General features: G+C 40.2%; 3 protein-coding genes across 4 annotated transcripts in view; 1 reads left to right on the top strand and 2 right to left on the bottom strand.

Annotated features, from left to right (window-relative positions):
• The window catches only part of rgs3a (regulator of G protein signaling 3a), a 154788-nt gene extending 152464 nt beyond the window's left edge, over positions 1 to 2324 (bottom strand). Inside the window, exon 1 of the mRNA XM_028600957.1 lies at positions 2141 to 2324. The gene's annotated coding sequence lies outside the window, so the exon portion shown is untranslated. The remainder of the gene's footprint in view (positions 1 to 2140) is intronic.
• rabepk (Rab9 effector protein with kelch motifs) lies at positions 1866 to 6348 on the top strand. 2 transcript variants are annotated; one of them, XM_028600968.1, is made up of 8 exons: positions 1866 to 2056; positions 3058 to 3112; positions 3202 to 3356; positions 3883 to 4038; positions 4338 to 4502; positions 5466 to 5615; positions 5777 to 5926; positions 6073 to 6348. In XM_028600968.1, the coding sequence occupies exons 2-8, from the start codon at positions 3060 to 3062 to the stop codon at positions 6297 to 6299; spliced, it is 1056 nt and encodes a 351-aa protein (XP_028456769.1). In that variant the 5' UTR covers positions 1866 to 2056; positions 3058 to 3059; the 3' UTR covers positions 6300 to 6348. The 2 variants fall into 2 exon arrangements, with proteins under 2 accessions (XP_028456769.1, XP_028456768.1); XM_028600967.1 differs by lacking the exon at positions 1866 to 2056 and adding an exon at positions 2397 to 2624.
• A 255-nt stretch (positions 6349 to 6603) lies between these two features.
• Positions 6604 to 10572, bottom strand: hspa5 (heat shock protein 5). Its single transcript, XM_028600966.1, has 9 exons — positions 10399 to 10572; positions 9702 to 9851; positions 9328 to 9559; positions 9074 to 9211; positions 8868 to 8980; positions 8377 to 8767; positions 8012 to 8249; positions 7742 to 7909; positions 6604 to 7617 (listed from the first exon to the last, which is right to left on the bottom strand). Exons 2-9 carry the CDS (start codon positions 9815 to 9817, stop codon positions 7049 to 7051), a joined length of 1965 nt encoding a protein of 654 aa, XP_028456767.1. The 5' UTR covers positions 9818 to 9851; positions 10399 to 10572; the 3' UTR covers positions 6604 to 7048.
• Positions 10573 to 12001: the final 1429 nt, after the last annotated feature.

Raw genomic sequence — 12001 nt, 5'->3', positions numbered from 1 at the left:
CATACAAGCCTTCGTCAGGGAGTCAATCCAATTGTTTAACTGTGTTTTATTCTTTAAAGCTGCACTAACCTAAAAGTGCAGAATAACAAACCTATTTGGCACAAATCTTACACAAGTAAAGATGATTATTGTTGCAGTCAGTATAAAGTAGAGTACAAATCACCCTGAAAGATGTTTGTGTTTTGCTACTTTTAGATATGAAACATCCCACAGAGTCAGAAAGTAACTAATCCATTCATTACTTTGCTCATTCATTTGTTAAGGAGGCCGTGTCTACAGAAGACTTAACTGATCCAGATTTGTTCACTCTGCTCCCTCTGTATCTGCAACACTGCTGACGCTGCATTAGTGACTTTGTCAATGTATATTCCAAATAGAGATTAAATCTCATTCCATGTTCCATTTATTGTATCTGATTCTGGGTACATCATCTCACACATTGCTCTCTTTTCCTGCCGCAATATTTAAAAAAAGGTATGCAGTAATTGAAAGAAACTCATTGAATGCAAATTAAATATATTTTAGAAAATACCTTTTGTATTTATCCTAATAGAAAAGCAGCTCCTCACACTTAAAACTATTATTTCCTAAATAAATATATGTACAACATGCATTTGTGTTGCATGTTGTTTTGATGACATCATTTGTAATACTGTTCAGTCAGTTCAGTAAGTTTATAAAATATTTAATCCTTTGTCCACATGTCAATTTATTACATTAAGACACAAATACACCAGAAATAGCATACCGAAACATACAGTGTTTAATATCATAAACACTCACTCAGGCAGTCCAAGCTACCTTTAATACATCATCTGAAGTTTTAACAAAAAGACAATGGCACAACCTACTGGACATGTTATGAAATCAGTCGGAAACTATTACATTTTCATTCAAAGAGACTGAGACTGAGACATCGATCTGTACTATAACCAACACATAATCCCTCAAAGAGGACTGTGTGAACCCTGTTATCTCTATTATTGGTTTGGCATGTGAAAATAAAGGGGTTGCAGTACCTTAGCCACAGGCCGTAGATCACAACATGCAGAATTACAGTACAGTACTGCAAACAATACTACATCCTACACATAATAATAAAGATGGGAGTAGAGATCCAGGGAGGTATTTTTTACTCTTAAACTACTCTAAAAGGGAGGGATACAATAAACATACACACAAAATTAACTATCTAATAAAAGGTAAAAAAAAAGAAAAAGAAAAAAGAAAGCTTTTTAATGTTAAATTATATGTTTCAGTTTGTCTGACTGAACAATTAGGTGATATTGGAGGCCCAAGTGCATGGTTGTATTATAATGGATATTGTTCATTTGGGTGGACAAATATGAAAAGGTATCTGCTACTGCACAATAAAGAAGATTTTTACCCAAAATATTATAATAAATAAATTATATAATATATAAATAATATATATTTCCCAAGCTGTGACTCTTAAACTTTCACAGACCAAGCCTGCAAAAATTAAAAACATTTTTTTTTTTTTTTTTTTAAAAGCACCTGCAAAATAAAACAAACAAAAATCTAAAGTCAGTTTCATATGCTTCATAGACTCTTGAGCACAGTAAAGGCATTTTCTAAACTTGTTTCCCAAGTTGATGCACTCTTCCTACTTTGTATTGCAACTGCTGCACAACAATTTTCCTCGGGATAAATAGTTTGATATGATCTCATCTTAACCTCGTGGCCAACATTTTCGACGTTTCAAACAAGAACAATACAAATACTTTACTAAATTTTATGCTGAATTATAAACGAATGGAATAGTTTGGAAGTAGATTATTTAGGATAGGTTACAACCGGTTACAACCACACCTTTCAATTTACGGAGAAATGTCACTCTAAGCTGCCATCTTTGTTTGGCTGAACTAACGGTAATTTAGTCAAATATTTACTGTGCAGCCAGGGGAATAAGTTATTTTTGTTCCAGCCAAGAGTTATTGGTATCCTGAAAACATCTTCAAAACAGTCATAATTTTCTTGTCAAATATTATGCTGGGCTTTTAAAACGTTGACCTGCCATGTAAGTGAAGACAAGGTAATTAGTAAATCTCTGTGACTCAAATTATCAATGCATACCATTATGTCTATGATGCAAACAAGAATGGCGCGCATAGCCTACCTTTTTAATTGAAGTGGGGGAAAGGAGGTTTTAGGTCAAACGGGAACTGAAGACACTTTTTTGAGAGTGTAAACTGGCAAAGACGTCTTACGCCAACCCCTGCAAGGAATTCACATTAATGTTTTATACATGATAAAAAATATGAACTTTGTGGTAGCTCGTTGCTACATTCAGCAGTGGGATGGACATGATAGTGCGCATGCGCTTTAGGCAACCATGGCAACTACGTTTGGAACTTGTATCAACCAACGTTGCCAACGTAACATTTACGTACGTATGTTTTAACGTAAAGCCGTCTTATGGATGGGACAGTGTATTAGCCTATACTGTCTATGGTATTAGCTAGTTAGGCTATCTTTACGGTCTCACGTAGCAGTAATAACCACTGTCACTGTATGGACGTTAGAAAGCGGTGCCAAAGGATACCGACTTCAGTTAAATAACACCGATAGTTCTCTCCTCTTTCCACCCGGAAACAGAACAGGTCAGTGGGGAGGAAGTTCTTCACATGATCTTTGAGTTAACGTTAGCATTATATACTGTCTATGGTTAGCATGTAACGTAGCGTCTTGATGGTGCTGAGTGTGTTCCCCAACAGTGACATTGTCGCTAAATTAAGCTAACGTTATATTATTTTACAGATAATATTACAACTATGTTTTACAAGCCACCCGTCACCAATCGTTTAAAAGAGGAACTCTAAAGCTTAGACTGTAGCTAGATTCCATATAGCTAATGGCTTCTGTTGATAGAAGCTAGATAAGTTATCATAAGGGGTAAAATCAGAAATAATGTTGACAAGCCTAGTGTATCAGCTATTTGTTTTCGCACCGGATCACCACTGAAAACAGATTGATCTCTGACAAGAGAAGTATAAAAAAACAATAACACTAGGTTCACTCATATATCTTTGACAGCCATGGAGTTTCTCCCAGTACTTGAACCTCTAGATAAACCCAGAGAAGGAATATGGTAAGTCATTTCAGATTATTTAATTGCACTTGTGATGTACGTTAATGAGCTAACTTTGTATCTTGCTGAAATTGTTTTGTTGTCAACAGGTATTCTTTGATACCCAGGGGCGGTGCTCCAGGAGTTAGTGTGGGTCACACCTGCACGTTTATTCCATCTGGAGATGGAGGAAAAGGAAGAATAATTATTGTTGGGGGAGCCAACCCCAGCGGCAGTTTCTTACATTCGCATATCATAAATCTAGGTAAATAAAATGCAAGTAAAGAACCTGTCCAGGCAGGGATATGACATGTGCATTCCTGTGGTTTGCATTGCTTTGGCTGTAGGGAAATTTCACCCACATTTGGACTTTTGTGGGTACCATCAGCTGTTTGAAGACTTGTTACAAACATAACAAGTAAGACTCACAACAAATTTGACCTAGGTAGGTCAGTGTAAAATCTAATTGTCGTGAAATCACAAACAATCACCACTGAAACATGAAATTTACAGAAAGTGTAGGGAGAGATGGTTGTGAAAATGTTTATTATGTTGCAGAATTTGTTAATGGTTAACGGTATATTTTTAACCATTATGGATAAAGCTCCCATCACCGATGATAATAAAGATAACATAAGCTAAAGTTAATAACAGGGCATCACTTGTCACAGCACCATATTGGTAAAACACATTCATAATTTGTTATGTCAATGGCAGGGTTATTAGCGCGTTCCCTTCACATTCATATCATAGGGCTTTCTTTGCATTTTTGTCCTTCCTGACTCCACCAGATAATCATGAATGGGACATCCCAGACTGGGAGGGTATGGAGCCACGGTATGAACACTGCAGCTTTGTGCCAGAGAGCTGCCCTCAAAGCCTGTGGGTGTTTGGAGGTGCACAGCAGAGCGGCAATCGCAATTGTATCCAAAACATACAGCTAACAGGTACGTTTAAATTCACCTAGTAAGGTGTAATCTTCATTAGTAGCGTAGCACTCTGATGATTTTGCAAATTAAGACGGCTTCACTCAAAGACGAGTTGCTGATCTACTGTATGAAATCATCTGCAATGTTGTAGACTCTCCATTTCACGTTAGGTGTAGATGTAATCTATTGAGGTAACAATGCCACTTGGTTTTTCCACTGTCTGGTAACCAATGTTGTTGCTGTGACAGACAGATTGATTGTATATTATTTGACGATTTCTGAAGACTGAGTATGATTCACTCTTTACACGTGTCCAGAGAGTGGGTCTCGCTGGAAGAATGTAGTGGTGAATGGCAAACCCCCCGGTCCCAGGACATACCACACCAACTCAGCCTGCATAGGGGACAAACTATATGTCTGTTCTGGTGGGGAAGCAGGAGCTGCACCTGTCTCAGACCCCAAACTCCATGTCTTCGATACAGGTTTGTGTTTAATTGACCACCTGCTTAACATTTGTATCTCCAGCACCCAGTAAATCTTTCTACAAGGTATCTTATATCACCACCAACACTAAGATATTTTGCCCCATAGCCTTTTAGGCTGCCATCTTAGTTTTGTTGCACCCAGTATGGCTGGCCAGCTTGTACGTTTAATATTTTTATTAGTAAATAACTTTTGGTGACCTTCCATAATTCCCTGCATAACTGCTCTCAACTTCAACCTGAGCAGAGTTCTAATTAAGAAGAAGAATTGAAAACACCTGTGTGGGTGTACAAGGTTACACTGATAGCATCCAGTTTGTAATTGTGATTATATTTGGGGGAAATATTTGAGCTATTTGTGGTTGCAATCATGGCAATATGAGCATTTTGTGTTTTGGTGAAAATGAATACCAAAATAATTGTATATGAAAAATCATTTTTCTTACCCTTTAAAACAATTATGGACAAGAGAACTTATAACAGCCTTTTTGACAGTAGATATTTTGATGTGTCACATCAGGAAAAGCACAGGTGTAACTGATAACATGAATTAATAATGGCTGCAGTTCATTTAGGTGTGCCATTTCCAGGGCCCTGTTTTTGTGGATGCTGACTGGGACACTTGAATATAACAGAGCCTCATTAATGTTATTAGTCACATCTGTGCTTTTCCTGCAATGACAAGTCAAACTGAATCAACTTGAATCCTTACCCAATGAACAGATCCATAGCTGAGAGTCCTTTGGAAAGAAAGTAGTGAATGTAAGCTTTACTGATGCTACCTGACTCCATATTATATACACAGATGTACTGTATCTATGATAGTTTTACTGTGTGCAAGTCATTTAATCACATTGGACATGTAATAGCTGCCGTAAATGAATACATAATCCACCCATTGATGGTGTGACTATCTTATTCTGCCTCAAGTATGTGATGGGTTTTATCTTTTGGTGTTCCCAGTGTCTTCCACCTGGTCTCAACCAGAAACACAAGGCAGAACCCTGCCAGCCAGACACGGCCACATTGTTGTAGCAGTGGGTTCAAAGATCTACATTCATGGAGGCATGGCTGGAGACAAATTCTACAATGATATGTACTCTCTTGACACAAGTAAGCCTGAACTCTCATGAACCATAAGTGTAAGTTTATCTAATTCCCAGCTGTATTTATCTCAGATTATCATACTATTCTGTATCATTTTATTCTAAATGTAGAGCCTCGGAACTTTGTTTTGGTTTAAGAAAATAAAACCATGTATCTACTGTTTAAAGGGAGCATAAAGTGGGAGAAAGTGCAGGCCAAAGGAGACATCCCACCAGGAGTAGCGGCCCACTCAGCTGTGGTGCTGGGCAAGAACGTCTACATTTTTGGGGGGATGACTGCAGATGGAGCTGGCAACTCCATGTACAGATTTAACACAGGTACATCATTTTTCAGGAGCTCTTAAAATTATTTGTAATTCATGCACACGGTTCATGACTAAATCTATGAATGCTACGGGGCAGTTCTTCATGGAAACCTTAATTTGAGCTTGTACATACTTTAATGTTAAACCTCCTGTTTGCAGACAAAAGTAGATGGGTCCTGGTGAAGTTCGAAGGGGATATGCCACCCAACCGCTTAGACCACTCCATGTGTTTATTGCCCTGGAAGGTGTGTGGTGAGGGGAATGGAGATGAGGAGGAAGCCAACAGCCCAGCAGCATCAGAGACAATAAATCTTGCCTTTGCATTTGGAGGAATGGACACCCGAGGTGTCATTCATAATGACTGTATTGTGACTGTGGTGACATGATGCTGTAATATTCATTTACCCAAGTTGTAATAAAATGTTTGAAGTACTACTTAATAATTGCTAAATATTGTTTTATTGGAAACTCAAACTGTTAAGGTCTTCTTTTTTTAAAGTTAAGTACTGTCAGTACTGAAATGAATATTGTTTAGCAAATTTACTGGAGTTCTGAAACATTAATCTGGGTGTGGTCAGAAAAGGCTGAAAGGTGCACCATTGTTCAATATGTGTAAGTGTTGGACATAGTACTCAGTGACAAACATTTGGTGGACTATGCCAAATTTTGAACAAGAGACCAATCGAGAAACATTTTGTATCAAACATTTATTTCAATGTCTTTCCAGAAGTACAATGACCAGATTCAATAAATAACTTTTTAGCAGTGCCTGTGAACATAACGAGCTCTTGATCACACTGACACCCCGCTCAATGGAACCACAAACAAAAACCTGCCCGCCCCACCCCCACTAAGTCCCTCCCCCACTAAATAACCCAATCAGGACTGCCTGAGAACAGCAGCAGAAAGCCTCATATCTGGGCTGACGAATATCTCCACCTTCCAGCGAAGAGAACACCTCACAACCTGAAACTTATTTTAAAGTCTTTCAGAAGATTCGGTATGGTTGCTGGTTATCGCCACCCCTTCCCAACCATTCCTCTCACTATTTGAGTCCCATCAGTCCAATATATACACACATCTAGAGGCACCTACCAGAGAGGCAAGGGGTGACAAGAGTTGACTTTAAACCTGCCTACAACTCATCCTTCTCCTCTTGCTCACCATCAGCGCCCTCGGGTGGGGGTCCACCCGCACTACCATAAAGCTTGCTGATAATGGGTTGAACCACCTCCTCTAGCTCCTTCTTCTTGGCCTGGAAGTCTTCCAGCTCAGCTTCCTGGTGTGACTCCATCCACTCAATCTTCTCCTCCACTGCCTTCTCAATGGTTTCCTTATCATCATCTGACAGCTTGCCCCCTAGCTTCTCCTTGTCGCCGATCTGGTTCTTCAGAGAGTAGGCATAGCTCTCCAACTCGTTGCGGGCGTCGATCCTCTCCTTTAGCTTCTTGTCCTCGTCAGCAAAGCGCTCTGCGTCGTTCACCATGCGCTCGATATCCTCAGGTGTCAGACGGTTCTGGTCGTTTGTGATTGTGATCTTATTCTTGTTGCCTGTGCCTTTGTCCTCCGCAGTGACACGCAGAATACCGTTGACATCAATCTCAAAGGTGACCTCAATCTGTGGTACACCACGAGGAGCAGGAGGGATGCCAGTCAGGTCGAATGTGCCCAGCAGATGGTTGTCTTTTGTCAGAGGACGCTCACCTATAAGAGAGAGAACCAATTATTAAGACGGTGCAATATTGCATACATGGGAAATGTTAATGATAGATGTTCATAAGCAGATTTCCAATTCACGTTTGGAAAGTTTACTCTGTCCAACTCTTACCTTCATAAACCTTTATGGTGACAGTAGGCTGGTTATCAGAAGCTGTAGAGAAGATCTGGGATTTCTTTGTGGGCACCACAGTGTTCCTGGGGATTAGCTTGGTCATTACCCCTCCAACAGTCTCAATACCAAGGGTCAGAGGGCACACATCCAGTAGAACCAGATCACCTACAAGAGAGAAAAGTGTGTGTGTGGGTTTAGTAAGCAAGATCAAGTTTGCAAGCTCGGTCGGTCAAACCGGTACTACAGTGTATACAGAAGATGACTTACCAGTGTCCTCCTCTCCAGAAAGCACTCCAGCCTGCACAGCAGCTCCATATGCCACAGCCTCATCAGGGTTGATGCCCCTAGAGGGCTCTTTGCCATTGAAGAACTCCTTCACCAGCTGCTGGATTTTGGGGATACGGGTGGAGCCTCCAACCAGTACAATCTCATCAATGTCAGACTTCTTCAGGTCAGAGTCTTCCAGCACCTTCTGTACAGGCTTCATGGTGGAACGGAACAGGTCCTGGCAAGGTAAAAGACAAGGTTAAAAGGCTAGTCAAACCATGTTTTATAAAACTAAAACAGGTACGTTTGTGTTGTGCTCGAGTCATTGTTTTTACACAACTAAACTGATGGGTTTGGTAACTTACCATGTTGAGCTCTTCAAACTTGGCACGGGTCAGGGTCTCAGAGAAGTCTTCTCCCTCAAAGAAGGACTCGATCTCAATGCGGGCCTGGTGCTGAGCAGACAGCCCCCTCTTCGCCTTCTCAACCTCACGACGCAGCTTCTGCACGGCACGGTTGTCTTTGCGCACATCTTTGCCAGTCTTCTTCTTGTACAATTTGATGAAGTGCTCCATGACGCGCTGGTCGAAGTCTTCACCTCCCAGATGAGTGTCACCGTTGGTGGCCACCACTTCAAACACACCATTGTCAATGGTCAGAAGGGAGACATCGAAGGTGCCACCACCCAAATCGAACACTAGAATGTTCTTCTCGCCATCCTTCTTGTCCAGACCATAAGCAATGGCAGCAGCAGTTCTAAAGAATACAATTATGAGATTATTATAGTCGAAGGGAGGGAAATTCACAATTTTGAAACGATAACTGAGGAATAAATCATTTTCATTAAGACACTTACGGCTCATTGATGATTCTCATAACATTCAGACCAGCAATGGTTCCAGCATCCTTAGTGGCCTGGCGCTGGGCGTCATTGAAGTAGGCAGGGACAGTGACCACAGCATGTGTGACCTGAGGAAGATATGAGAAAATTACATACCATTACACATTGTTTATGTAGGAGTGGTATATCCTTTGATGTATATTCTTTCCCGTTTTGTGTACCTTCTTGCCCAGATAAGCCTCAGCAGTCTCCTTCATCTTAGTCAGCACCATTGCAGAGATCTCCTCCGGAGCAAAGGTCTTCATCGAGCCACCACCAATGTCAACCTGAATATGAGGCTTGGTCTTCTTCTCAGTAACCTGCAGAGGAGCATAGATAAAGATTAATATACTAAAGTGTCACTCAATCATAAATCAAAGACCTTCAGACCCCATCAACTATAACTTACTTCCCACTGTCAAGAGTATAAACTTACCTTAAAGGGAAAGTACTTGAGGTCCTGCTGCACAGAGGAGTCACCCCAAGAGCGCCCAATCAATCTCTTGGCATCAAAAACTGTGTTCTCGGGGTTAGAGGTCAGCTGGTTCTTGGCAGCATCACCAATCAGACGCTCCCCCTCGCTGGTGAAGGCCACATATGATGGGGTGATACGGTTGCCCTGGTCATTGGCGATAATCTCCACACGGCCATTCTTGAACACTCCGACACTACAGGAAAACATATTAGAAATTACTCAAAAGGCAACCATTTCTGATGTGAATTTTCAAAGTTGCATCAAAGCATTGTTTAAAAAAAACAATCAAGCCAGGTAGTTTTATTTATTAATTTTTATTTTTTAAATTTTCTTACCATGAGTAGGTGGTCCCCAGGTCGATTCCAACCACAGTCCCAACACTCTCCCTCTTGTCGTCGTCATCGGCAAACACGCTGCCAGCCACCAGCATTACAACCCACAACAGCTTCATCGTTGCTAGTTTGAACTCCGATCTGTAAATAAATCTGAGAAGGAAATACAATGTTTAAAAAAATAAAATAAAAACGTGGCTCAGCCTCCCACGTTCAGTTAGCTACCAGCTAATGGTAGTGCTGGATGTCATTTACTGGCATTCAGACCCATGATTGATGGGAAGCGTGGCCTTTAGCAAGAAAACAACGAAAAATGTCAAACGTATAACGTTAAGAGAATATTGGTACAACGGGGAGGAGCACCATGGCCTCTTCCGAATGTTAACACCACTGGCTAGATTTTTTTTTTTTCCCCCATCCGCCGGGTAACGTTAGCTAGCTTAACGACATGTGAGGGAAAGTACTTTGCCATAATGAGCACTTAAAAGTACGGTTTTTGCAACAAACAAAAAAATGTACAATCAAAGTGACTGCCCATCTGATTTTAAAAGCTATGGCAAATTATATCATCATCGTCAAATGTTGGCTTAGCTAGCTGGCTTCATCATAATGAAACCAAAATGAGGTCCAACGTTGCAGAAAATACAAATATTACGTTATCGCATTATCATATTTAAAACAATGTTTATACATATCTTACCTTAATCGCAGTATTGTCAATACGTTAACGGCCTTGACGGAAGCTGGAACTGCCCTTACAGCAAAATGTTTCTCTCTTTTTCAGTCGGTATTCTTGCTTCTGTTTAATGATGTTGAATGAACTGTGCTCTCTCGATATATAAGCCGTCACTTCTTCCCCGTCGTGGAGGCCCGCGATTGGCTGAGGATCTACTCGTTGGAACGCGCTGATTGGTTTCGTCCAGCACGCTGTCCGCTGCTGATTTGCAGACATTAGGTCGAGGCGACGTCACGGCTTTTGCCTACTATGCCGATGCTTATTGGCTGTCTGTCAAGTACATTTATGAACACAGTTGGATCATTGACACGCCACTTTAAGACTAAGGAAGGGTGCAGTTTCACATTTTATACCTTGGAAGTTAGTGCTGCTTTTTTTTTTAAATAATGGCCCGCATGTATTAGACTGACATTAATTCTCATGTTGCTGTTGTTTCAAGATGTGTGACTGTGTGGATGCTGTGTTGGTATGAGTAGTACTGATGACTCACTATGATTTGTGAAATGTGCAAAACATGTACACGTAATATGCAAAGCAAACGTTTGTTACATCAGATGAACTGGATTGTCTGGACGTTTCATCAGTGAATGTAGACACTTGTAATCATGAATCAAGACATCCACCTTGAAATGCAAGCAGCCTGCAATAATGGGCACTATCCAGCCTACTCTCTCAGTGATCACAAATTGGTCATCACAGATGTACATATGTACACTATAGGTTAAGCAGGTTACAGCCGGTACATCCCATATCTAAATAGGTCAACATTAGGTAACTAGTTGCCAAAGACACACTTCAGTCTATCATCCTTTTCAAATGTGTACTTACCCCAGCCAAAGTATGACTGTGAACAGGATATTTAGGAAAGTACTGTAACTATAGAATCGTGTATGTTGTCATTATAATGTTCACCTGTTCCTGTGTATTTTCAACAAAAACACAGGCCTCTTCTGTTGTTCTGTTGCAGGAGGCCTAGTCATCATTAATACTTGTTAATTAATTAATGTCATGCTAAATATGAGGAACCCAGTGAAAAATATAACAAAAAAAACAACTGCCAATGGGGTGAGATTAATTCACTTTTTTCCAAAGCAAATCAGCTTGTTTCAAGAATTTTGTAGAATCAGTTATTGATATTATTGCAGTGATCTTCTTTATTCTTTACTGACTCAAGATACGCACACACGACATTCCTAAAATAAGTAATTTTTTAGTTTTTTCCTAAAAAACAAAAAAAATACTTATTAAACAATGACTTATATAAAACAATGTTTTTTTTCTATAACAGATTAAAACCAACATAGTTTTTTTAATTTAAACAAGACCAAACACTACATTAGCATATAGAAGATTAGACATATAGAAGTTCTTAAGTGGGCTTGTCCTTGGAGCTGTTTGATGTGTCCCTTGAGTTCCTTTTACCCAGTCTCATCTAGTCCCTGCATAGTTGGAATGCTGTCAGTAAGATAGAAAGAAGAAAGTGTGTCCTCAGAGGGATTGTTGAGCACCAAATAGCCTTTCCTTCTGCAAAGACTCCTCCCTTCTTAAAAGCTGAAAGAATCATGGG

Source organism: Perca flavescens, chromosome 16 (assembly GCF_004354835.1).
Source record: "Perca flavescens isolate YP-PL-M2 chromosome 16, PFLA_1.0, whole genome shotgun sequence".
Taxonomy (NCBI): Eukaryota; Metazoa; Chordata; class Actinopteri; order Perciformes; family Percidae; genus Perca; species Perca flavescens.
The sequence above is the reverse complement of the archived record's forward strand: the minus strand, read 5'-3'. Positions and strand labels throughout refer to the sequence as shown.